The sequence below is a fragment of the Aptenodytes patagonicus genome, chromosome 1 (genome assembly GCF_965638725.1).
Source record: "Aptenodytes patagonicus chromosome 1, bAptPat1.pri.cur, whole genome shotgun sequence".
Classification (NCBI taxonomy): Eukaryota; Metazoa; Chordata; class Aves; order Sphenisciformes; family Spheniscidae; genus Aptenodytes; species Aptenodytes patagonicus.
Genome location: NC_134949.1, coordinates 64,990,508 through 65,017,733, shown reverse-complemented (window position 1 = coordinate 65,017,733; position 27,226 = coordinate 64,990,508). Strand labels below are relative to the sequence as shown.

At 41.2% G+C, this 27,226-nt stretch overlaps 1 protein-coding gene across 1 annotated transcript; it reads left to right on the top strand.

Annotated features, from left to right (window-relative positions):
• Window positions 1-534: 534 nt before the first annotated feature.
• Window positions 535-23,262, top strand: MKRN1 (makorin ring finger protein 1). The gene is made up of 8 exons (XM_076340138.1): window positions 535-739; window positions 8,464-8,592; window positions 13,175-13,401; window positions 18,918-19,144; window positions 19,623-19,837; window positions 20,537-20,647; window positions 21,099-21,237; window positions 21,662-23,262. Exons 1-8 carry the CDS (start codon window positions 567-569, stop codon window positions 21,872-21,874), a joined length of 1,434 nt encoding a protein of 477 aa, XP_076196253.1. The 5' UTR covers window positions 535-566; the 3' UTR covers window positions 21,875-23,262.
• The last annotated feature ends 3,964 nt before the right edge of the window (window positions 23,263-27,226 follow it).

Sequence of the window (27,226 nt, the reverse complement as noted above, 5' to 3'; positions counted from 1 at the left end):
CCGGCACCACGTTGCCGTTACGTGTTCTTCCCTCCGGGGCAAGGCTCGTTTCCCGCTGCTGACTGAGCCAGCCCAACCGGCGCAGCCCAGGCCGGCAGCTGGGCGTCTCTGAAGGCCCCACCCCATCAGGCGAGCGCTGCCGCTCCTCACGGCTGACTGGGGCGAGGCGGCCTCTGAGGCCCAGCAGCCGGGCTACGCCTGGGCCCGCTCCCCAGCGGTGCAGCCGAGGCGGCCTTCCCCAGGCCGCCACCGAAGGTTCAAACACGCCGTTAAACCACTGCGGCCGCGCGGGGACAACGGCAGCGCCGCGCGACGGCAGCGCCCGGCGCCCCCCTCCCCCTCACATTCCCGCCTGGACGTTCCCCTCCACCAATCGGAGCCGCCGTTCGGCGGGGGGGCGGTGTCCGCCCCGCGCGAGGGAGTGGGCGGAGCTGGCGCCCGCCTCAGCCGCCCCGCTGCCCGTTGCCGGCCGGCTCCCGCCCCGTCCCGCCCCGCCCCGCCGCCGCCCGGCCGGAAGGATGTGCTCCCGGAAGTTCCGGTGCTGCCGCTGTGTGGGATAAACAGTAATGGCGGAGGCGGTGGCTCTGGGAACAACGGCGGGCGCCGCGGCGGCCGCGGCCCTAGGAACATCCGCCGCGGCGGCCGCGGGAGCGACGGCCGCGGCCTTCGACTTCGCAGCCGTGCCACCACCCGTCGCGGGGCCGGGAGGAGGCGGCTGGACCAAGCAGGTCACTTGCAGGTACGCGCTGTCCGCAGCTGGGGGGGAGGGGCGGTCGCCGTCGCCCTTCCCCCTACCCCGCGGCCGTTTCCCTCGGCGCCGCTCCCCTCCCCTCCCCCCCCAGTCACGTACGCGCAGCGCGCGGCCTCAGCGTCCCCCCCCTCCCCCCCCCGGCCCCGCCCCGCCCGGCGCCCTGGGGGAGGCCTGCGGCGAACTGCGCAGCCGGCCGCGCCGCGCCGCGCCCTGCGGCGGCTCCGGGCGGAAACCGGCCGCGGTGGCTGGGCTTGTGGGGGATGTAGTGCAGCGGCGGCGGCCCGTTGCCGGAAGTACCGGCTGGCGTGGAGCGCGCTCCGGGCCTAGCCTGCCGGAGCCGGACCCGGGACCCGCGGGCTGTGGCCTTTCTTCTGCCCCTGCCTTACGGGAGGGTGTTCCCTGCGGTGCCGCCGTGCGAATGGCGTGTGGCTACCGTCCCCTTGCTGTGCCGGGGTGGTTGGAAGCGTTACTGACTCCTCGTGAGGTGCCGTGGGCCACTATTTATTGTGTGAAGGTGTGCCCGCGGTCATCGGTGTGAAGGAGACTGTAGAATGGAAGTCCTGTAACCGCGTTCCAGAAAATGCGATTAAGCAGGAAATACAAAAAGATTTAAGTTCTTGTCCAGCTGAATAACAAAGTAAAAATGGAAATGAATTAGTAATTGATATAGCAGGAATTATTAAACCAGAGAATGGGAATAAATCATGATAGACTGCAAAATGTGAGGAGTGCTGCTGCTTGTGTTACGTTAAGGTTCTGTATGCTGCGTCACTTTCTATTTATATTTTCCTTTAAACTGTATTTCTGAGAAATCTTTTATATGAGATTATGCAAATCGTACTGCATGTTGTAAAGCTTGCCAGGTGGACTATTTTTAAACTTACACTGCTGGCCTATTTGCAGTCTGAAAGGAATATAAGACAGGCTTTTGTGAATATAGAAATATATTAGTTTATATGAAAGCAAGTAGTAATCCAAGATTACCATCAAGGAGCATCTCCTGATTCTTTTCTTTTTTATTATTATTTTTATTTTTTTATTTAAATTGTAAATTACGTTTAAACTGAATACATTTCTGGGCAAATACATTCCAAGTCCCTCGGAAGCAAAAGGGATCATCCCTTGGGCAGAAAGGAAGAGGCTCTAGATCTTGATGAGAGATTTGTATCTTTTCTGCATATTTTTCCATTTATGCCAATTGCAGAGCCAAATAGCAGCATTAAGAACCTTCGCTTGGTTTTCACAAGGAGCTTGGTTGCTGTGTCTGTCTTTTGTGCTGTTAAGCATGCCCTGCAGTATTTAAAGCACTCCTGTTAACTGTTGGTCACTTTATTTTGGTTAATGCACTGTTAACAGCGTCCATTTGAGAAGCACTGTCTCTGAGTACTTCTGCATACAAAGAGTTTTGCCTGTGAATAACCGGGTTAATGTTTGATGCGTGGCAGTTAAACATAGGCCAGTGATGAGGAAATGCCCGAGAATGATGCTTAGCTCAGCTTTTAAGTGAGCTGCAAGGGTATAGGTTAGTGCTCTCTCTATATAGATTGCCTCATTATTTCTGAAGATCGAAAGTCTCAATTAGGTGAAATGGATTGGTGAGAGGGATATATACATATATTTTCTCAGGTAACAGACACAATCAATCAATTTACTGCCGTAGTACAGAAGCAGTCAAGTTCATCAGTGTCACGCAGTGCAGTGAGTCTGTTTAAGGTATCGTGCAGTGAGCCTGTCTAATGAATACATTTATTTACAAACACTCAGGACTAGTGGGAAGTTAAAGCTACTCTTTTGTAACGGTTAATGTGCTTTAATGTGAGCTTAAACAAAAATGAGGTGTCAGCTTTGGACCTAACGAATCTCCCTGTTCTTTGTTCTTTTTGACTAATCCTCCCAGTTACACCGTTGCTTGCTTACTTATTTACTTGTCTATTTTTAGTGGGCCATTCAAGTTGTAGGCAGACTAGCTTTCCGCAGACTTTAAAGGGAAATTAACAATTTTGACTTGAGCTTCTGGGAACATGTGATAAGAATTTTGTTTTTCTAAATTTGGTTTCAATAGGATGTATTCATATTCAAGAAAACGTATTTTTCATTATTAGATCTTATTTCATCTTCATAAAAGAGCTTGAGGATTTAACTGTGAGATGAAGGGGTTAAATTTCAAAATGCAGGCTTTTAATATAGTAGGTAGAGCAGTTTCTGCGTTGAGTAGCACTGCACAATTCTATCTGTTCCTAGGCTTTTTTTACTTCAATCGTCATATGGGTGACAGTAAATGCTGCCTGAAAAACTTCTGGTAGGTAGTAGTCTCTTCAGTATAAGTACTTCGCACTTCATGGTTGGTGAAGAAATGCTGCTGTTTTATCAGAACTGGAAGTTTTAGAATTGGTAGAATAAGTTCTTGCTGCTCCTTTCAATACCCGATATGATAAATTGGTTGGCTAATGACTATTACTATGCCAGTGTGATATCCTTGGGATGGATGATTGATATCTCAGGGTGAGAGACACAATGACTAAGATGAAGGACTTTGCAAAACTAGATGTCTAGGAGAAATCAGATGTTACCCTTCTGCTTTTCTTGCAGTTAAAGTTTAGAAGTCTCAGGGTGAAACGTAGGAATTCATAATGTTCCTTAAGAGATGATGAAAAATAATTTTCTTACATTGCTTCTATGGTTTAGCAGTTTTCAAGGCTTTTGTGATATGTAATATTTTATAATCTTTTAATCTGGAATAAACCCCAGAGGAGTAAAACTAACTCATAACTACTTTTCATTTAATATTCTGATCCTTTTGTTATTGATATGTTTGAAATAAGAAAAAGAATGGTAGTCCTTACCAAGCTTCACTGTCCTTCCTGTTTCAGATGGATACGTGGTTTTATTGAGCAGTGGCATAGCCAACATTTTTTTCCACAGACTTGACACTGTTAGCTCCAGATATTTGTGTTTTCCAGATGTCATGCAATAATAGTTAAGGTCATCAAGTTGATGTAAATAGATTACATTTCACTTGTTTGTTTAATAACTGAACGTAAATAAAACCCTTAGCAACTAATTGGTGTATTTTGAGAGTTGTCTACATGTTTATCTTTACTGTTCTTTCTGAAAACCTAGATCAGGTATTTATCTTTTAACGTGAAGAATCTGAATTGGTGAAGTTTGCCACCTCAAGTCAGTGTAACACTAGTGATAAGATGTGGAGCGGAAACCTCTTAACAGCCTGCTTGTATTGCCCCTTTCTTAGCTGCTCTGTTCTGGATCCCCCACTAGCTTCTTGCTGAAGGAGGTTATGGAGAAGAAGGGACAAGGAGATAAATGCTATGAAGACCTACTTTTTTTTCTTTTAACTTTTTCTTCAGGTTACTAGCTCATGTAGAATTTCATCAGCCACTCACATGGCTGAACGCCCACGTGCTGTGCTAGAACAGCATGCCTGGCCCCTTCCCCGCTACCTTCTTCCCTGGGTGTTCTCAGTCTCTGTATAGTATCTGCAGAAGCTAATGAATGCAGTTGGCTATTATCCTGAGGTTCCCCGTCTGCCAGTCATGGCAATGTCTCAATTTTTGAAGGAGGTCTGTTGCTGGGTGTGACATTCTAATTCAGCAAAACCAGTAGTTTAATAAACAAAATGGGGTTACCTGAAAGCAGAATTAAGTGGACCTGAAGTAAAGAACAAACCAGACCTGAATAAGCAAACCTATTGCAAGCTTCAAAAGCTATGGAAAGAAGTATTGTGTATTGATTTCACTAATAGGATTACAGGGGTAAAGACTTAACATATAGAAGGAAGCATCTGAAACAAGCTGGTACATGTTCAGGATTTTAGACTGCAGTTACATGTGTTTAACACTGCATTGTCTTTTTGATAAAGGCATTGCAAATTCTTTAGCTTATGGTGAGTAATAGAAGTAATATTATTCTAGCAGTGGAAGACAAAATCTTCCATAGACTATTATACTTTAAGGCAGCATGGAAATCAAGGTCGTTGAAACCTGGATAAACTTGAAAATTTTAAGTGCCCTAGTAAATTAATTGTAGCACTTGTAAATTCTGACCTCTCTGCAGTGGTTGGAGTTCCAGGGAGTTGGAGACATGATTAGCTTTATGGCCTTGGACAAGTGTTTTCTCTATACGTTTAAAAAAAAAATGCCCACTGGATCTTGTCTACAACGTGCACGTGTTTTGGACATGCAAAGCCTGATTTCTATGACCTTTTTTAAGTACCCCATGAACATCAGGATATGCTATTTTGATCAAGGCATCCATAATTAGATGTGAGTTGGAACATTTTTCAGTGACAAAAATGCCAGTGCAGGCACTTCTGGGTGGTTGTTCTGTGTGTTGGTATCACTCATGTTTTGTACAGTCATGCAATGAACCGAACTGGGGAGATGATCTGGGTTTGGACCCCGATGAGTTCTCTGGTCTGGTTCCCCATGCAGCCTCACCAAATTATGCTAGTATATCTGAATAGGGAAGACAGAGAGCACTACTGCCAGAAAAAGTGCTTTCTAGATGACAGCATCATAGACACTCGGAGAAAATCCAGTTATATACTTGTCTTGATCTAGTTTTACTTTTTCAGATGAAATTATATGTATTCTCTGAGTACTTGACAGAAAGCAAATTTCAGATATCCTACGTGTCACTGAGTGAGGCAGGTAACTCATGTATTTCTCAGTTTTAAGGATCCTTTTTTTCCTGTAACCAGGAACAAGAGGCTGGTATTGCTGTTGTGTAAAGTTACAGTTAAACTGAATACCCTGTGTGTGTAAAGATGCTCTCCAACAGAAGTGTTGTTACTTTTCACCAAAAATAATGCACTCTGCTTATTTTTTGACGTGACCAAAGCATATTTTAGCTGAACACTGCAATTTCATATGTAAAATGTTAAATTCTTTGTGACCTTAAAGTTAAAAAAAAAACTTACCTCTTTGGGGATGGGGGAGGAAGTTGGTGTAATCCTTAGAGAAATATATTTTTCTCTCCTCCCACCCCAGCCTTCTAGCTCAAATGATGCTGAGTTTGCTATGTAGGATTGCAGGCCTTTAAAAGTGACATGTGACTTAAGTTGAGCTTGTGAATGTTTCAGGTTTGGTTTTTTTCCCTTTATAGCCTACCATCTTGATGTAGTGAATTGTGACAACTCGCAGAATTATACAGAATCTGTATTTGCAGAGGATTTTCCAACATAAGCTGGGAAAGAAGGAAAGGGACTGGGAGCTCCATTTCCTCTGTCTAACAAGCAGTGGGAGAGCCTAATTTTGAGGCTTATGTATTTAGGATTAGTTATGTTGACCAAGTGCTTTCTAACAGAAGCCCTTGCTTCAGGCTGGTGCCTTTCTCTTAGTCACTTATTTCAGCCGTAGGGGTGTCCCAACACTTTGCTGGCTTAAGTAGCAGTGTGGCTGTGCAGTGGGGCTGAGCAGTGATCTGATCTAGATTAAAAATAACCATGGGGGCAGCAAAAGGAATTTCAGGTTACATCTGAAGCCATTTCCAGAACTGAGTCAGCAGGTGGCTATGAAATTGCATGCCCCAACACATGGGGGAAGCAATGCTATGTGGAAATAAGCAAAGGGTGGAGATAACAGTTGTTAAAGAACAAACATTTAATGACCTGAATTATTTTTTAACCTATTGGTGTGACACCCATTTCTTAAAAGCAAGCCAGAAATTCCAGTTATGTTCTGGTTCCACAAGTTCATGGGTTTGTGGTGGTGGGGTTTTTTTTGTTTTTTTTTTTGTTTTTTTGCTTTGAGGTGGGTTTGTGGGTGGGTGGGTTGTGACGTTGTGTTGGTGTGGGTGGTGGGTTTTTTGGTGGGGTTTTTCTTGCCTTCTTTTGTTCACAGTGGAGACTGCTGGTTATGGAGCATGGGTTTTCTTGTTTTTGCAACACCCTATTCCTGGTGTGTGCTGGCATAGCTGTTTGTGCAGCCACCTGGCAAACCTGACTAGGGTACTCATCCCTCTGGGGAGAATATACTGCAGAGCCTCATCTTGGTTTTATACCACTTATTTTTATGTAGGACCACATTTCTTATCTGGTTACTATGAGGCTACAGTGTACGAGACAGGTGATTGTTTTGAGTGTGAATTGCAGCCTGATGGCAAGTGTCAGCTGGTGGTTTATAAAACCACTTTAGATTTTTTTTGTTCTTAGTACCTTGAATACACCACTGGTTTTGCGCATGGAGGGTTATTAGCCCTCTTAAGACTCACCTCAGGTTTTAATATATTCCTAGTACTGGATTACAAATGTAGCTCTGCTTAGGTCATTTGGTGAACTGTCCACTTTGATTTGTCTGACTTCTTAAAAACATAGCAGAGTAAGTACCTGAGCAGAAGCTCATGCAATTCAACAACTTGACACCTTTTAAGTTTAGGAATAGCGACTTGAATGTGCTGTTTTGTGAAGAGCTATCCTAATCTTAGTTTGGGCTGTTGAAAGGTGATCCTTCTGTCTCTCATGCTAGCTGTACTGCTGTATGGCTGTGCAGTCAGCTGGAGGACCTGGTTCTGCTGGCTGTGTAGGTGTGGTAATACCAATGCAAAGCGAAGTGTGCAACAGGAGGAGGGCAGGACTACCCCTTTCAGCAGCAAGATGGGCTTAGAAGGGTATAATCTGCTTCTCAATCTTCCATCAAGTGGTGTTTTCTATGAGACCTAAACCCTAACAAACTTTCTTGTTTACCAGGTCTTGATATTTCCAATGAATTCAGAGTTTGCGCCTTACTTGGTATCTGGGGGCCAATGCTTCTCTTTCTAAAGTGCAGTGTTGGTAAACATGTTGATGGTTTCAGTTCTTACATAGGTTTGGGCTTTTTTTCTTTTTTCCTTGCCTAATACTTCTATGTGGATTGGGAAAGATGTACTTAAACTTGTATTTTCAGTTGTGGTTTTGATGTGAACATATTGCATCTGAATAGTTAGTGCCTTCAATTTAAAGAAGTTTGTCTTCTAGGTTAAAATTTAAAACAAATTGAAAGTGACTATTCAGTTTTCTCAGATAGCTGAATTTGAGGATGCTCAATTAAACTTGCATTACTTGACATGCTAAAATTTAGTAAACTGTCCTCAAAAGCTTTGAAACTGTCCAATTCTTTGAAGACAGGCAGCACAGTATTGAAGCAGGGTGCTTCTAGTTGTTTGGCTCCTATGGCAAAAACTAATGTGTATGTTTTGTCAGATGTAATTATCCATCACAAACATGTTTTGCATTCTTGGAGAGGAAACTACTTCTGATTGAATTACTTGCAAATTCAAAATAGATTTAAGCCCTCAGGAAACTTGCTTAGGGTGTGGCTGATTTTGAATCTTGGATTCAGCGGTGGGCTTCTCTAAGGTTTTTGTGGGTGTCAGAACACAGGAACTACAAGTAAAACTTTGTCCCCATCTACTTTGTCCAAGACTCTTTTTTCTCTGTGTCAAAGCCCAGGATAAGTTTTGCTTTGCAGGGTTGGTTTTTTTTAAGGCTTTTGTAAGTGTAAGTCCCTAAATGTGCAGTGCAGTTCACTGGAATAGCTAAGGCTTCATCTTTTCTCAGATGTTCTTATTTGTATGTTTATACTGGGACGTGGTCCCATGAGTCGTTAGTGGTGTTCTTAATTCAACATACCTTGATTTATATAATAACTCGTCATCCAAATACTTTGTTTACAGCTTCAGTGCTTCTCCTTAATTCACAGTAATCTTCTGTCTTACAGATATTTCATGCATGGAGTTTGCAAGGAAGGAGACAACTGTCGCTACTCCCATGACCTCTCCACTAGTCAGTCTGCCATGGTGTGCAGGTATTATCAGCGAGGATGCTGTGCTTACGGAGATCGTTGCAGGTAAAGAAATGCCATTGACCATCCTGTAGGGGAGTAATTTCACTCTGAGTCCCTGAGTAGAGAGCTCACGGAAAGGCAATAAATCTTAGTGTTTTCCTTTTTCATTGCAACTTCAGAAATTTGTAAAAATAGCTTCTTTTCACAAACTGCCTTCTCTTGCTAAATACTATAGTGTTTGCTTTGCTATGCAAATAAATAAGCAAAGGCAAGGCGAGAAGAGAACTGGTTTTCATAAAAGTGCTAGTTGTCAGGGTGTGGGGGTTTTTTTTGTTAGTTTATTAATAACATGAGTAGATTAATTAATTGAAACCTGAGACTATATTCAGTACAATGGAACTGAGTTACATTTGGTAGGTGATCCTAAAAGCCTGAACAGGTAAGAATTTTTTTTTTCTGATTGTGTGTGTTTCTTCAGGAATTGCCACTCTGACACTTGACTACACTCCAGTTACTTTTCCAAAATGGCAGTTCAAGTAGGTTCTAAAATGTTGCCTGTACAAAATGGTTCTACATTATGAAAACATAGTATGACTTAACCTATACCCCTGAAATTATTAAAAATAAAAAAAAGTGTGAAGAAAACAAATGGCTGCTTTCCTAGTGTAGCTTTACAAAGGCATAGGGATGTTTGCTTCATCTTAAGTTCACTTTATTAAAATTTATCAGGAATTTTAACATTCTGTCTTGTTGCAGCTCTAATGCATGATTAAGTATTTGCATCATGACTTCATATGGTAGTTCATGGTTAGCTTTACTTTCGTGTTTAATAGATGGTTACTATATATAAGAAAGATGACAAAAATAAGCCTCTCTGTAGCCTTCTACCTGCCAATGTTGCTTTCTTGATCATGTAGATCAGTGGTCTCCAAATTTTTGATCACACACGCCATCAGTGAAAAATTTTTGAGCACCCCCCAATATATATACATATATTTATTTATAGATGATATATATCTACTACTGTACTAATATATTGTGTACGTTATAAAACATACGAAAATAAGAATTTTTAAGGGGATGTAATAAAGATGAAATAAACAATATTTTATAAATATTTTATTAACAGTCCAAAGCTGGTTTTGCTCTCACTAAAAGCCTTACTAGTAGTAATATTTTTTTTTACTGACAGTAATGTTGACTGAATATGCTTCATCATTTTTTTAAAATCATAGTTTAACATTTTGTAATACAGTGATTTGAAGGTCTCGTTCTAAGTTCAGTTTATTTCAGTACTTTGTTTTAACGGCTGTCGTAGCTGAAAAAGATCTTTCACAAAGATACATAGATCCAGAAGGAAGAAGTGTATTGTTGACTGCACTTACTAATGTGTGATAATCATTTTTCAATCCCATCTACCAATTATGCAAAGGTTTTTCTTAAAATTTGGCTAGTAAATTTCCATCTTCCCTGATGTCAATCAGCTGTTCTTGCAGATTAATTGGAAGGTGTTGCATTTTTATATTTTTTACAAGTGGGTCCAAAACCCACTGAAACTCTTTGGAAGATTTTTAAACATGTTAAAAAAACCCCCTTGGAAACAGAATTCTCTTAAGTGTACAAGGTAAGAGTTTTTTATAGTTGACAGGCATCGTTTTTGGCAACAAAATCACATAATGGTGGAAATGTTTCAGAACAGCCATTTTCAAAGTGTTGTCTCCATACCACAAGCTTCTTTCAAAAAGCAGTTACTTGTTCTTAAAATGTCACCTTTACCTTGAAGGGTATTTATTTTTTTGAAAATATCTGCTAGGTAGCATGCTACTGACAGCGACTTGTCATCATGGAAAAGGTCAGCAAATTTGGAACACTTGTCTTTTTGTGAAAGAAAAATGCGTAACTCACCTTTGACAACTTTTAAGCGCTTTACCATGAGATAAGCAGCAAATCTCTGTGTGGTACAGATGATTTTCATGGTCACTCTCCATCTCATAACAAAGTGTTTTAAAGATTTGACTATTTAAAGATCTTGTTTTTATAAAGTTAACCATATTGATGACACTCTGTAGCACTTTGTGCACTTTGGGCTCCATCTTTGCTACAATATCTTGCCTATGAAGGTGCAGGGAATGAATTTCTGATGTGGTGCTATCTCTGTAATCCTACCCAGGAATGCTTTTTTTTTCATTCTAGTCAAAGCAGCAGCTTCATGAGTGGTTGCACATGCACAGTTTTTCCATAAAACATTGTTTTTGTTAAAGTAGTAACTTACTGTTGAGAATACATCTCCTCCAGTACATCTTTTTGTCTTTATTAAAGAAGTAATTTGTTGAGAATATATCTCTTCCGGTACATCTTTTCTTTAGTGGCTCACAAAAAGTAGTTCTTTGTGTATTTCATTATTGAAACAGAATCTAGCAAATATCATAAGCTGAGACATGTTAGAAACATCTGTACTTTCATCTGTCTCTACGGCAAACTTGCCACGCTGTGAAATTTGTTCTAATACATGTTTCTTCAAATCTTCAGCAGTGTTTTCTATGCATTTCCCAACAGTATTTGCTGACAAAGGAATGTGTTTTACTTTGTCACCATATTGTTTTCCATGCGTTATTTCAGCCGTTTTTACCACAGCAGGAAGTACAAGTGGTCCAATGGTATGTGGCTTTTTGTCTTTCACTATTACATAAGAAGCCTCAAAAGAGGCTTCTAAACATGTATTGTGAAGTTCTGTAAAGTACTGGATTGAGTATGGCATGACTTGAAACATCTCTGAAAAAATTGTAGAGATTTGTCTTCGTGTTCTGGATGTTTAGATTTTAAATGTCTGGCTAATTGTGATGGCTTCATACTATCATTAGCTAATATCTCAAGGCACAATATATCCTGAGGGCATCATTAATGATAGTGGAGGTAAATCTATATTTCAAATAGTCTTCTTGGTAATCTCGATTTATTTATTCCACCCTAAGTTCTTGTCAGATCTGATTAGGTTGGCATTGTCTTTACCTTGTAGTGAAGAGCTCATAGTAGGAGTAGTGTTAGTTCTGACATTTTCTTGTTTGCTTGTGCTCACATTATCAGTATTGTCTTCAGTCCACAGTTTATTTGCCATTGTCTTTTTAAGCCACTTGTTTGTTTTGTCAGAGTTAGTTTAGGTAAAACAAGATAATATAATCTGTCAATCCATTTAATCGGGCACAAGCAAACTGCAGTGTGTTGAAAAATGCTGAAAATGAACGAACAAGTAAGGGTACCACTGTCAACCCTGCTGCATGGTGGAGCACCTGCTCCTCCTTCAGGATACCTTGGGCATACCATACGTGGGACCCTCTGACATACAGATCGAGTGAGGACACTGCTGTCAATCTGTATGTTAAATACTAGTAAAATGTAATTTCTTATTTTTTTTAGAAAAAAAAAAAAGACAAGAAGTTCTAGTATTTTCTTCCTGCACCCTAGTGGATTGTCTTGTGCACCCCCTAGGGTGCATGCATACCACTTTGGAGACCACTGGTACAGAGGTCTGAAGGCTTGACTTTTAAATTTGTGCTTCATAGCTTCCTTAGGATTTCAAAGCTGACATTTGGTTGGGAGCATCTCTTTAATATGCAAGAACTGGGACACTTTGTAATTTTCAATCTGACACAAGGTAAACGAATCACAGTTGCTTAAAAGCTTTGTATGATCTCCAAAAACTCCCTCCCTTTGTTCTTGAAATTAGTTAGCAAATATCTAAGACTCCAAAGGTACACCTGTAATTTATTTTCCCATGTAGTCTACTAGTAACTGGAAGACAGAGTTTTGAGGGAGATGGCACTTTCCTGTTGTTTGTGGGTGGTAGGGATCAAGGTGTTCTGAGCATCATTTTCCACAGTAAGTTGAAAAAGGCATTAGAAATAGCTACTAAAATTGAACGTGAAATCTGAATGAGGCAAGATGCTCAGTTACAGAAAAAGAATCACTTATGTTGGTAGGGATCTCTGGAGCCATGCCAAAGGCAGAGCCAGCTTAGGTCAGGTTGCCCAAGGCATTGTCCAGTCAAGTTTTGATTATCTGCAAGGATGAAGATTGTGCAGCCTCTCTGGGCACCCGTTCCAGTGTTTGACTACTCTCTCAGTGAATTTTTTTCCTAATATCTAATTGTAACTTACCGTTTTGGACTTGTGTCTACTGGCTCTCATCCTGTCACTGCACCTCTGAGAAGACTCTGGCTGCATCTTTCCTGTGGCTTCCCACAAGGTAGTTGAAGACAGCAGTATCTGCCCTTAGTCTTCTGTTTTTAAAGCTGAATGAACTAATTTATCTCATTGAGTAATACTGCACATGTATAATGGTACATGACCAGTTTTGGACATAATTGAGGTTCATTCTATGGAAGTTAAGTAAGAATTGTGCATGCTGCTCCATTTCCTCCAAAGTCACGGAGCACCTTCTGTTTCCTTAAGCGGTGCTGACAGATGACACAAGTGGAAGCGCATCTCTATAAAGGGTCATCAGTGACTTTCTCTTCCAAGTGATTTCTAGGTCCTTCTTCAGAATAGCATGTTTACATCTTAATCAGCTTATTTCCAATCCCTTGGGCTGCTTTATGGAGGTATTTTTTTTTGTGAAGAGTTGACAATGATGTGTTTTAACTTTTTAGATACGAGCATACCAAGCCACTGAAACAGGAAGAAGTGACTGATGTGAATCCAGATGCAAAAATTTATCCCTCAGTATCCTCAGACTTCGCATCACTCCCTGAAACAGTTGAAGAAATTATTGCTGAGATAGAAGATGAAAATATAGATCTGGCAGCTGCAGGAGTAGGTGCTGAAGACTGGGTGAATGCTGTAGAGTTTGTCCCTGGGCAGCCATACTGTGGACGTGGTAAGCTGATCATGGGATAACAGTAAATTTCTGTCATGGGTCAACAATTTGTATGTAGTGCATTTATTTTAATGCTTTTGGTTTTGTTAAATACAGCTATTCATATTTATTAATCACTTCAAGTGATCCGTCCTTAAGTTATGCTTGAATTTTCTGATGTGAGTAGTCAGACTGTTCCACATCAGTTACTACTGCTGTCCTGATGTTCTGAAGCCAGGTACACTTAAAGACAGTCTGCATAACTGGCTGCTTCTTGTTATGGCTCTGAATGACTTGGTGAATCTCCTTCTTTGAAGTTTAGTTTGCATATGATGGGAGAAGAAAATACTGGTGATGCAATTAATATCACTACTCTGGAAAGATAACCTGCTGCCTTTGTATTTTGGGGGGTTCTTGTTTGTTTGGGGTTTTTTTTTTTGCAATCTTTTAAAGGTTTTCAGTGGAGGTAGAGATTCCTGTAGAATTAATTGAAGCCTAATGCTTGCTTTCATGAATCCATGGCAACTCAGACCAGAGACTGAAAATCATTTATTCTAGTTACCTTTTTGAGACTTGATTTCCTGATACTGTGACAGCTCATGTTGAGAATGAGATTGAAGAGGCTCATCATATGGGACCAGATTATTTTAAGTAGCATACTTGTCATCTGCTTTCCCTGCGGAAAGATAGCACAAAGACTTAAAATTTAAGTGAAAAGTAGGCTGAATGTGTTTTACTTTAGCATAATTTCTAATATTTGGCTCTCTAAAACTGAAGGCTTATGGCCACGAGTACTCAAATAATTGTTTGAATCAAAAACGGGCACCTTGTGTCCAGAAGAGTTTGAAGTTGTCATACAGTGCTTAGATTATACTTTGTCTCCACAGCACTAATCAGATTCTCGGATCTGAAAAGAGGAATTACCTTCTCAGTGTTACAGGGTGCTGCTGAAGTCTGCTCTGATCTGATTTGAGGAAGGGTGAAGAGGAAGGGAATGGTTGAGCAACATTAACATTTTGTTAGCATTGTTGAGAAGTTTGATTATGGAATTTTTTGGTGTATCTGTGACTTGGATATAGTCCAAAGGAATGAAAACTTGTCTTCTAACTTTTAGTATGTCACCTTACTGTCATAAAAGATAGATAGAGCTTCTGTGTTCATTGTGACAAAGGATCCCTTTTTTTTAAAGCTTTTAATCAAAATGGAATCATTTAGATTGGAAGGGACGTCTAGATTTCATCTAGTTCATTTCCTGCTCAAAGCAGGATCAGCTATGTCAGGTTGCCAGGGGCTTTGTTTAGTTGAATCTCTATCCTCAGAGATGTTCAAAACACCATAACCTCTGGGCAACCTCTGCGGTGTTTGAATTGCTTCACAAGGAAAAACTCTTTCCTAGTATGCAATTGGATTTTTCCCTGCTTCAGCTTGCCTTCTGTCTCTTGTCCTGTGCATGTTTGAGAAGTCTGGCTCTTTTTTTTTTTTTTTAATTCCATTAGGTAGTTGACGATGGCAGTAAGATCGCTTCTTAAGCTGAACAAGTCCAGTTTCCTCAGTCTCTTTTCATGTGCTTCAGTCCCCTCAATGGCTGCGTGGCCCTCCACTGGCATCAATTCATTGCTAGTTTGAACAGCCAGAGATCTTTTAAATACACCTGCTCCTTATAGGAGAGCTGGTGCTTTCTCCTATATTGCTGAAGCATAAGAGCATTTCATTATACCTTTAACTCACTTAGTTTTACTGAAGCAGTTCCTTTTTCTAGGGGGTCAGACTTATTTTTTCATGGAAACTCGTGGGTGCCACAGCATTAAGTTAAATAACATTCTTTTCTCTGAATCTTGTTCCAAATTCTCTGTATCCTTTGAAATTGATGTATTTTAATGTACAAACATACTCAGCTGTTTCTGTTCTGAACAGTGCTACATGATACTAATTCCCATGGTGACTTCTTAAAAGCTGCATTTTAAAAACTTTTCTGAAGCCACTGTCTTTATTAAGCTATAAAAATGAAGAAACTTGCTGTAGTGATCAGGAGGATGTGTGCAGTGTGTTCCACAGTGTATACTTTAAAGCCTTACAGATTATTCTTGTCAAATGCCTGGAGAAATGTACAGGTACTTGGAAACTTTAGAATGGAATCTATTTCTCAAGATTAGCTAGAAACCTGTGTGTTCTGAATTGTCTTACAAATGCTGAAGATTCAGAGTTGGCAGTTTAACCATGCATAGCTTGGTTTATAATGCTCATCTTTTACTATGAGACGACATTCTGCTAATGCAGATGTTTCTCTGATTTGGGACTAAACCTGATGTTCTGAAGATGACCTCAGGGCCTAGTAAAGACAATAGTGATGATTCTTCAGATATTCACTTGCTTGATATACAGATGTACCACACTTCCATATTTGTTCTGCTGCTGCTGCTGCTAGGTGTTCTGGAATAACTGAGGGAGAGTAGAAAGGCAGAAATATAAGAGACGCTCTGAATTGGGTGGCTGTTCCCTGCTGCTACAAGATGAATGTACTTGATGCTACAAAGTGTGTCCTAGAGTGGTGTGTGAATTGAAGGTAATGAACTAGTTTTTTCACTAGTATGATTTTAACCATGTTAACTGTGAAACGGGCAGTGAGAAGATAGGGATTAGGTCCACCTACTGGAGAGTAGTGGTTTTGAAAACAGCAGACAGGATGGTGGAGAGTAAATGGTAATCTGTGAGGGATGTTGGATTCAGAGCTACTGAGGCAATGGAGTCTTGTGAGTTTCTCTAATTTTGCTTTCAAAGAGGAAGCAAAACTGTAGCAGATACAGTGCAGTAGATACAGGAGATAAGCATGCAGGGCTTTAGGCTATGGAAGCTGAGATACTCAGAAGTGGAAATACTAATTTGATTTTTATTTCATAGAAATACAGCTCTTGCTGAGGGGAAGTGTCAGGACAGCGCGGAAGACTGGGGTTGGAAAACTAATGTCACTTTTGGCATGTTTTTCCCTCTCCTACCCTCTCATACTGTAGAATTACCCAGAGCCATTATTAAGGACTGACATTCGTAAACCTGTATCTTGTTGTCTAGATGTCTAGTCACTATGAACTGGTTGTACTTTTTTGTGCATGGATGGTATTGTGGACTGAGCTGGAATTTAGTAGCTGTACTGTGTACTGTGCTTGTTGACTTAAGTAGTTGGTGGTGGTTTGTTTGTTTCAAGTAACAACTCTTATACTTTTTTTTTTTTGTGCCAAGATGTGAAGCTCTGCTCTCTCCTTCTGTGGACCAGCATAGTAAATAAATGGGTTTCTAAGTCAGTCTCTGGAGGGGTAAGACTTCAAAGCCTTTATTCTCAAGGAACCTCAAGTAATAAAGTGTTTTGGGTTTTTTTAATGAATAAAACCCTTACTGAATAAAGTTTTGACAAAAGATATCCTTGAGAGGAGTGCAGGTGACTGGAAAATTTTTCTGTTAAGGGAAGCTTCAAATGTGCTGCCTCTTTCAAAGTATGCATTTTCCAGGGACATAGGATTGCCTTAAGCAAAGATGATCTTGCCAGCCCTATTAAAAGAAGTACCGTATGACTCGATTCCTTTGAAACTCAGCTGCATTTGTCTGTCTAGTAGGCTTCTGCCCATCTATACTATGATCTACTCCTTCCTCAGTAAGGGTCAAACAAGATGTCAGAAGTCACGTGTATCAACTAGGTAAAAAATCTGTAATAACATTAACTAGAAAAAACACTGGCAAAAATGACAGTCAAGGGAATAGAAACTGACTGGTAGTTGTGAGTTTTGTTACTTTTGGAGGTGGAGACCATGGATTTCAAACTTGGGGGGGGACACATTCATTTAATAAGTACAAATTTTCATATTATGTTCAGCTACTCAGAAGAGTAGGTAGAGCCTAGTATATGTTACTTGTTAGTTTTCTTGATGCCAGTTCACTAGAACTCATGGGGAAGAAGAGGTAATGAAGACTTTTTTGGTTGGGAATCTCTTAGTGAAAAATGAGCAGGTTGACAGTTGACTTGTTACTCTGTCACTCACTTGCTTTTGAAAAGTATGTTTCTAGCAAACAGACTGATCCAAGATCAGTGGGAATGACCTCTAAAGTCAGGGATGGTTCAAGAAGCAGACTTGAACTTATTTTGAGAGCTGGTATTTTCCTACGCTAATCTTAAATATTTGCTTATCCCCCAAACCTGTGAGCTCTCAGGGACCTGCTTTTTCTTTTTCTATGTTCAAAAGCTAACAGGCTGATACATGGTTATTGTATCTCTTTGCTCCATGCGGATGAAAACTGTGTGAGCGTGCAGCCTCTGATTCTTTTTGAGAAGGAGCCTGTCCTTTACTTTTACCAATCTGAGTATGCCTTTAATAGTTTTTGCTTACTTCTCCAAATCTAGTGTTCGAAATGCTTATAAAAGTTACACTTTCTTATACCATAGATGACTTTTTACTCTTGTAACAGCTACTGGTTATGTAAATGAAGTCCAGTTGCTGTTCTTCCTGGTGTTTATTCTGAATATAGTAATGCTTTGTTGTTCTCCTGCATTTATTACATCTTCAGTTTCAAACTGACTGCTTTTGTCTTGTAATTTAGTTTATCATCCTGCTTATGTAATGATCTCAAAAGGCTGTTTGGCTTGCGGTGACACAGGCAAGCATATGTTCAAGAGACACAAGGAGAAGTGTTAAGCAGAAGCTGTCTAAATGGGGAAGAGAAATGATACAGATTTCAGTTCAATTTAGAATTAGGTAAGGGAATTTACTTAGTCAGGATTTTGCAAAACTGATGGCTACCTGAGAATGCAATGAAAATGCCCTGAATTTCAGCTTCTTAAAGCTAGATTTACGTGTCTGACTGATAGACCGGATATCTGTTTAGGATAGGGTTTTTGGCAAATATCTAGAATAGAGTTAGTTTGGTGAGAGGTGTGGGCACAGCTTTTGTATCATTCATACAGATGCATGGGAGTCTAGAAGTGAAAGTCTGTTGTCCAGGCTGAACAACAACATGCTAATTAACCTGCACATAAGGAACTGCTGGTGTGGTGTTTCCATACTAGCGTTTTGTTATGCTGGATATACCTTTATTGCTTCAGCAATAATTTCTGAGAAAAAGCCTTTTAACTTTAGCCGATGTGGAATCGATTCTCAAAGCAGTGAGAGATCTGTAACCTTATTTAATTGGGCTGAACCAGAGTTTGTATAAAAATGTACTCAAGCTGCTGAGGACTAGTGAGATTTTTTCTAGTGCGGACTTAACCTGTAAATGGATCTGAATATGACCGCTGATACCTTGATAGCTTTAGTCTTGTCTGGGTTGAAGGATGAAGAAATTGGTTGTACTTTCTTGAGTGGGGAAAATAACTGTTAGTTCAGATTGAGGGTGTGTGAAACTTGGACTGAAATGAACCTTCGTTGATTTTATTATTCTCTTTGGATAACTTGAGCAGGGTTACCCAAAGGTCACTTTGCATTAAAACAATGTATTCTCACTCCCAGTGCTCTAAGTCTGAATGTATTGCTTGCTGTCCTTAATTTTGTTCCCAGCTGCTCCTTCCTGTGCTGAAGCACCCATGCAGGAAATGGTGATCGAGGAAGAATACGAAAAGCAGCAAGCAGATGTGGAGATAAAGAAGGAGCTGTGCCCCTACGCTGCAGTAGGAGAATGTCGTTATGGAGAAAACTGCGTGTATATCCATGGGGATGTATGCGATATGTGTGGACTGCAGGTCTTGCATCCAATTGATGCTGCACAGAGATCCCAGCACATAAAGGTAAGCAAACAACTGTCTGGTGTTAAACAGCTTTAAGTTATTGCTTCTTAGCTCCCTGTAATCGCTTGTCACTAATTCCCTTTCATTTGAAGATGCATGCAGGTCAGGCAGTGAATGAAATTCCTGTTGTAAACTGGACTGTTTCCTGTCAGGGCCATATTCAAAAGTAGCTGGGTTTCCTTATCTGTGCTGGGAGAGCAGTCTGCTTAAAGATACTAAAGCTTTGTTCTTTACCTAGTAAAACTGGATGGTCTCTCAGATTCTCATGTTTAAAAGCAATGTCTGAAGAAAGGAATTTGAACTCTGAATTGATTGTTCCCTACTATCTGAGCAATTTTTTTTTTTAGGATAAAGATTTTTCAGCTTAATCATACTCATTGTGCAAAACAGCAGAGTAAAACTGAGCTTAAAAACCTGCTTAGAGTTCACCAGGTGACCAGTTGTGTCTGTAGTTGTTTTCTTTGTCTCTCCTTTTCAGTCTTGCATTGAAGCTCACGAGAAGGACATGGAGCTTTCATTTGCCGTCCAGCGTAGTAAAGACATGGTGTGCGGGATATGCATGGAGGTGGTGTATGAGAAAGCTAATCCTAGTGAGCGTCGCTTTGGGATCCTCTCCAACTGCAGCCACACTTACTGTCTCAAGTGCATCCGCAAGTGGAGGAGTGCTAAACAATTTGAGAGCAAGATTATAAAGTGAGGCACTTTCCCATTTCGATTGTGCTTTGTTACTATGGAAGAACTTAGTAACTTGTGACAACTTGCAACAGACTTCCAGATGCAGACTGCACAGAGACTGCATCTAATGCATATGAGCTTTAGTTTGGAAGTGAAATAATTGTTAGGGATAACATTTACACTCTGATTTGGTTAATATGGATTAAGTTTGCAAAACTCACTTAATGGTAGAAAATAACTTTTATTTATTTAGTAGCATGTTGTCCAATGGTAACTGTTTGTCTTGGACACCCAGCCAGGAATCTGAAAACAGATTAACCAGTTCAGAATGTATGCTTCTTAATTCATTACCGCCCTAGTTCATTAATCAGTTGGCAAAACATTTCTCCATTTAAAGGCTGTTCTAAAAAAAGTTCCAATCAAATAAATACAGAAATCAAACCAAAATAAATTTATTTAATTCTAAAGAAAAAGGAGTCTGTGTGAAGTGTTTTTTCAAGCTTTTCTGAGATGACCAGCTGCCATTGCCATTGAGTACTTGAAGAAGAGAGTTTAGGTTGTCTTCATGTGTAAGAGAGAATCTAGATTGAAAAGCCCATACAGCAAGTGTACGGGTACAATACATCTTTAAAGATGGATATATGCCATGACTTGTTATATAGGAGAGAGAGCGCCCTGTAATGTGGAATTTTGCAGCACAGTCTGTTCATTCCCCAGGTCCTGCCCAGAATGTCGGATCACATCTAACTTTGTCATTCCAAGTGAGTACTGGGTGGAGGAGAAGGAAGAGAAGCAGAAACTCATTCAGAAATACAAGGAGGCAATGAGGTATGAGCACTGCAGCCTTTTGTCAAGTTGAGACAGCAGAGATAAAGGCACACCTGGAGAAGAAGGGTGTTGATGTAAAGCCCTCTCACACCTCCTTTCCACCACCACGTGTGAAGTGCGTCCTTGCCTATCTGCCCACAGATGCATGCAGCCACACAGTCGCAAAGCTATTCCTATGTTCTTTGACCTCAATCTTTCCCTTCTTTATGCAAAATGCTGGTGGTGTAGCCATAAGGTAGTATGAGCTTGTGCACTGCGAGCCACCAGTGTCCCTATGCATGCATCGACCCACACACACTGTAATCGATCATTTCTGCGTGTAGGTGTTATACTGGCAAAATACCTTCAGCTGCAAATGGTACCTGAGATCCTTTTGGACTACAGGTAAATGCAATTCTGAAGTCTGGTTGGGGTCTGCTGTGAGTAAGGGTTGCGATATTTTCCTTTCCAGCAACAAGCCATGCAGGTATTTTGACGAAGGCCGTGGGAGCTGTCCATTTGGAGGAAACTGTTTTTACAAACATGCATATCCTGATGGCCGCCGAGAGGAGCCACAGAGACCCAAAGTGGGAACATCAAGTAGATACCGGGTCAGTGCTGCTGGTTTTTGTCCTTTCTATACAGAGAGAGCGCAAGAGGAGTGTGCGTTAAATCAGCTGCCTTGAGAAGAGGACAGGGAAATGTTGACTTAATTTTTTACTTCTGATAGACCTCTGTAATGGTGAATTTGAAGGAGGCGGTGGTCTAAAGTTTGTGAATGCAGGAGGCCAAGATGGAAAGAGTGAATTTTAAAAACTTCCCTAGCACACCAACATACTGAAGTAGAAATGTTGGGCAGCGTTAATAGGGGTGTGTAAGGGTAAATTCTGCTAGAGGTCAGTATCTCCCTGAAAGAGAAACATGGTTTCTTGCATGTCAGAAAGTATGCCGGGGGCTGAATCTTGTCAGCTTCTGGGAGGTCTCCTACCTTGTACCGCTTGGTCACCTGGGGAAATACTTGTGTTCCGCTTGCAGGCCCAGCGGAGGAATCGGTTCTGGGAGTTCATCGAGGAGCGAGAGAACGGTGATCCGTTCGAGACCGACGAGGATGAGGTGGTGACCTTTGAGCTTGGCGAGATGTTGCTTATGCTGTTGGCAGCAGGAGGTGATGATGAGCTAACGGATTCTGAGGATGAGTGGGACTTGTTTCATGATGAGCTGGAAGATTATTATGACTTGGATCTATAGCACCTGTCAGTGGAGTGTGGACTGTCATCTTGGCTTCAGGCAGTAGCTATTACCTGTGGTGTTGTGGCAGTGCCTGTGTTTCTCCTAGGCAGGCCAATCAATTCCAGGTGCTGTTGTAATAACTTTTACCCAGGGTCTGTCTCTTCCCATCCCCTCCCACCCCAGGAGTGTTGTTTTTCCTCTGTTTAAACAAATAACAAGAAATAAATCTTTAAAATGTTAGTTTTTGTAAAAATGAATTTAACTGTCAAACAGTTAGCTTAGGTTTGTTGCTTCATCTGTGTACCCAACAGAGTTCACCCAGTTCCAGGGTTAAAGTGTTTACAGGACTTCCACACTCATTTTGAAGAGCCCAGATACAAAAATGAGCAGTGGCCATGCAGTGGGGATGTAAATTGGCTGATGGCCTTTTTTCTGTCTTTGTACCAATATTTCTGACTTCAGGCCAGATACAAATACTCTCTTTCTGGCATCAGCTCTGTTCCAGCCCCCTCATGTACACATCTTCATTTGTGATTTTGGTCTCTTGTTTACTTGCACATTACTATTACTACTGTGTAACCAGAACCAGGTGTGAACGTTCTGGGTTTTTACTGTGTTAGCATGAAAGGAAAATGTCTTTGTGAAAGGAGAACTCTCTATGTGTATATACAGATAAATGTAGAGTTGGACCTCAAGGATGGGGAGACTCTGTATAAGTTAAAAATAACAAAACCATCTTTCATCCCCTCTTGGTGCATGAAGTCTAGCCTCCAATTGGACATGAAACTGGTTTAGTGGTCTCAGCCCAGTCTGTGGCAGTGATCTTAACTATCGCTTAACTTAATAGATGGCACTCCCTAATACACCAGCTCTCTTTCATGTGTATGATTAGGGTTGTCCAGGAGCAGAAATCCGGTTAGCCAAGGTGGGGTCAGAGGAACACCAGAGAGGCCCCTTTAGCTTTATTGCTCTGTAAGTTTTAGAACTTGGTGTAACCACTTAAGCCGCGAGCTTCGCTAGGAAATCGCTGTGCCTCTCAGCTGGTTTGAGGTACACGTGCCTCTCAGCATCTGAGTTGGGCGGGTTGCCTGGTAAAGCTGTTCAGTTTATGTGAGTTACTGCTTACAAAGGCAGTCATGCAGTTTCTGGCTGTAATTTGCATTGAGAAATTACTTTGCCACCAAAGCCCCAGCACAGGAATTTTAACCTTGCATTACATTATTGCTGTTTTTTATTGACTCGTGGATGCCCCGTGATCTGTTCTCCTGCTGCTCTTGTCCCCTAGACTGCCTCTCCTTTCACTTTTAAATGGAATGAGAAATTGTTCTGAGGTCTATAACATATTGTTTTGCAGCTGCCTTTTGTAAGAAGCACTTTTCCCAAATAAAAAAAATCAAAAAAATTAAACAGAAGTCTGTCTGTTCTTTTAAGTTTGAAGCTTCTGTGTTTCAGCTTGATTGATTATTTGTGTCTGTGTGTTTCTGCAAATATAAAGGCATTTATTTCACTTAACTCCTGCAGAATTGTGTCACACTAGTATGGAATTTTAACTTGGTTATAGCCTTTCCAGCAAAGAGCCTGTAACATAAGGAACACATTCTGAACAGGCAGCTGAGACAGTTGAACTGTTGAAGGAAAATATGGGGCCATTAGCGGGAACAGATGTGGCTTGCTTTCTCAGAAGTAAGTTCTGCACTATGGTATTCATTTTATTTGTCCTGAACACTGTCAAGTGCAGTACATGTTCTATTGATAGTTTCCTGTTGTAATGCTGTCTGGACAGCAAGTCCAAGCGTTGCTACAGGCCACTTCCTGAGAATCCACATGCTTCTTTAAGCCTATGTGTGTTCAGAAAGAAGCATTTTTCTGCAGAGATACATGAAGTTGGAAGTAAACTACTAGAAACATATTCAGATGCTGAGGGATATGACTAAGAAAAGTTTAACTGAACTGTCTAAAACCATCATTGGTTGGTTTGTTTGTTTGGTTTTTTTCCAGAGGCAAGTAGCAGAGGGAGAAAAGGATTTGAATGTAATTTGCGCAAATGACATTTAAAACTGATGTAGGGAGAAACAGAAAAAAATGAAAGGCTTTGAAGTAGAACTAGCCTTTCCTCCCCTACGTAGTGGGCGTTAAGTTGTTAACATCCTATTGGAAAGCTGCATTCAAACATAAGTTTAACAAAGATGTGTTCTGGTAAGATGGAAAAAGGTAATAAACTTACCAGCCAGAGCACATGCATCAGGTTTCCTTCATAATGGTCAGAAATGGCATGCTTTACTTTTTGTGGGGGTGTACGTGTGGCACAGTGGTGGATGCTGCTGCTTCTAAACCTTACTTCTGTACATGTTGCATGCAGGGGAAGCTGAGAATACGCAAATACATGATTTGCTTTGGTGGAGGCTGTTCTGTCTAGCTGCAAGGTGACTGATGTAGTCAAGTGTGTTGTGACAAGTAGTTTCTGTTGATTTCTTGCTTTGAAGTGTGCTGTGGTTCTTGTTCTGTAAGTTAAAGAGCTGCATGTATTTGTCATCAAGCAGCACTGCTGAGTGTCACTTCCAGTTCAAATCTTGCTGGTGGTAGGCCTGTTTCTAAGTGTGCTGTTGCACTATGATTTCCACCCCCCAAACTGGAATGACTAAAAAGAGTCGGGCCTTTGAAATGAGTAAAGTATGTTAGTAGGCTGCTATGTTTTTCCTCTGTAAGAACAGGAATAAATTCAGTAGAATTAAGGTAAACTTTTAACGTAAAAATATGGAGGGTGATGACTTAGGCTGCCCTACATTTTCTTTAGGGAAATACCTAAGGTACAGAAACTGAAGAGGCCAATGAGAGTAGTGTCAAGATGAAAAAGGTATAAAGACTCCATAAACTTCCACCAGCAAAATCTTGATTTCAAAACAAAAATCTTTAGGAAAAGATGCATGCTCTCACTTTTGAAGTGCCTTGACTTTATCCCCTATGCAAGAATATATACATATGGCTTGAAATAAAATTTTGCATCTTGTGGCAAGTGCACAATAAGCGTCTGCTAGCCATTCTAATTGGTCTGAATGTGATCATACAAGCAAAGAGCACTTCTCGCAACTTCTGCTGCTTTAGTTCAAATATTGATAGCACAGCTCTTTCCTGATTGTAGCCCAAGGTGTGTTGTAATCTTGCTGAGGGGATGCCTGGTTCATTTCATGAAATACGAAGTGACTCTTTCCTGCTGCAGCAGGTATAAAACAGATTTCTGTTTGGAGGATACTGTGAGGTATGGGGTGTCTCATGTTTGGAAGAAAACTTGTATAGATGGAACTATTAACGCTGCAGCAGCTTAAAACAGAGGGAATCCACATGTAGTCCCTTAGGATTGAGATACAGTAGAGGACTGCGCTCTAGGGATCAAGTTGCTACAAAGTCAGTTTTACTCTAACGCTAGCATTAGAGAGGCATTATTGAACTGTAGTTGTGGTGAGCCTTGCTTCAGGTAAGCAAAACTAGACAGACTTGGCACTGAAAACTGTAATAAGCAGTGATGTTCATGGACACTGTTGTAGCAAGGAAATATGGGATTGCAGATACGCTAAACTTCTGTCCCTACTTGCTGCTGTTGCTGTTATCCATGGGTATGCTATTTGTCACTTGCAGGCAAGCCAGAGTCAACACCAGTTTGGCAGCAGCTTGATGTGATTGCATAGGCAGAGCCTGTGCAGGCAGCTGAGTTAAGGTTGATTTTAGAATAACAGCACTAGAAAAAGCGCTTTAAAAGACTTTAAAAAGTCCTACCTCTCTCAGACTGCAAGTTCCTATTAAAAGTTGAAGTACTCTTAGGTAAAAGGGGCTCTTGGCCTGCCTAAAACTACTCTCAAAGGACTCTGATATCCCAGCACTGCCTGTTGTAGTTCCAGTCCTTGACACACTTGCTTGAGAGAGGTGCTTGAAAATGGATTCAGGAGTCAGTACGCTGAGCGATGAGTGTTAAAGCCCCCCTGCCTGCAGCCAAATGTGGTGTTCTGGGAACTGAGATACATAAAAATCTGCCTATTGGCAGCCCACAGCTGGGAAGGGGCACCTCTAAAGAGTGCTGTGGTTAGAGCACTCACCTGGCTGGGGAAAGCTGCTGTTTCAGTTCCCTGTCCAAAAGTACAGGCATGCATCTCCTTCCTGAAAGAAGGCTCCAGGATCGAGCTCTCTACCTCTGTTCAGGGCCTGAAAATCGCTTTCCCTGTCTCCTTTCTGACTATACTTAAACATTAACTGGGATGATTAGATAAGAACCTCAGCTTTTGTTATTAATAGCCTGTCCCCTGTGTATGAGGAAAAAGCTTGACCACATAGGCAGTGCCATGTGCCTTCCACATCACTGGGTTGCAGTTATGTTTGCTTTTAAGCCAGTCAGCTTCCAGGCGCTGTTAGAGTTTGCTCCATTTAAAAATACTTCTAGTTTTTTTGTTACTCTGTTATGTGGATAACTGCTGCTTCAGTCTCATCTGGCACGGCCATGATATCAATGCAAGCAATGTGCCACAGCTAAGATTCAAGTACTTCTTCCAAGTAGATAAAAATCTAACAAATAAGCTCATCTTCAAGCTGGATATGCAGCTCTTAAAACTGTGGGACAGTAGTAGTTTTTAGAATAGCGTTGTAAACAACATTACAATAAGCTACACTTTCTACAAGTGCATTAATGATGTTGTCAAGAAGCACATTGAATTTGCATGTGATGCTGGGGGAACAAAAACATTAATATAAGGTTCCATAGCAGTTAATACTCCTTGCATTGTCATAGCCGCATGCTTCCATCTGCTCTGTGATGGGGAAAGGCAGAACTGCAGAAGTTACACTGTGCTTGTTTTTTAATCTAGTGGTTGCTATCTTACCATCTAGAATAACATGCTATAATAGAGGGATTTTTTTAAAGTTTATAGCTTTCTTCATGTATTACCTCATGAATAACACTGTCTACTATATACACTCTGAAGAACCTTCTTGTTAGCAACTGCTGCAGCTTGCGCTTCATCCACGTGAGGACAGCTTAAAAAATGACCCTGTGGAAACCATTCAGTATAACTGCCCAAAGGGCTTGTGGAAGATGCCGAACAGAACCAGCCAAAAGAGGTCACGCTCCTGTGTTAGCAACGGGTAGGTGTTTAAGACTAGTTTCTTGAAAGAGTAGTAAGGAGCCTGTTACACCTGTTAAAGGAAAGGGAACAGTGCAGCTCACAGCACGATGACAAGCCTGTTCTCCCTGATCCCGTGTTGCACAGCTTTCTGCCAGTGAAGGACTTGCAAAGTAAGTGGCTCCACATGTGCGGGAAGAGAATGGCAAGAGCCCTGTAACCTGGCAGTGCTGGGCAGTTACAGGAGCATCAGCCTGCAGGAGTC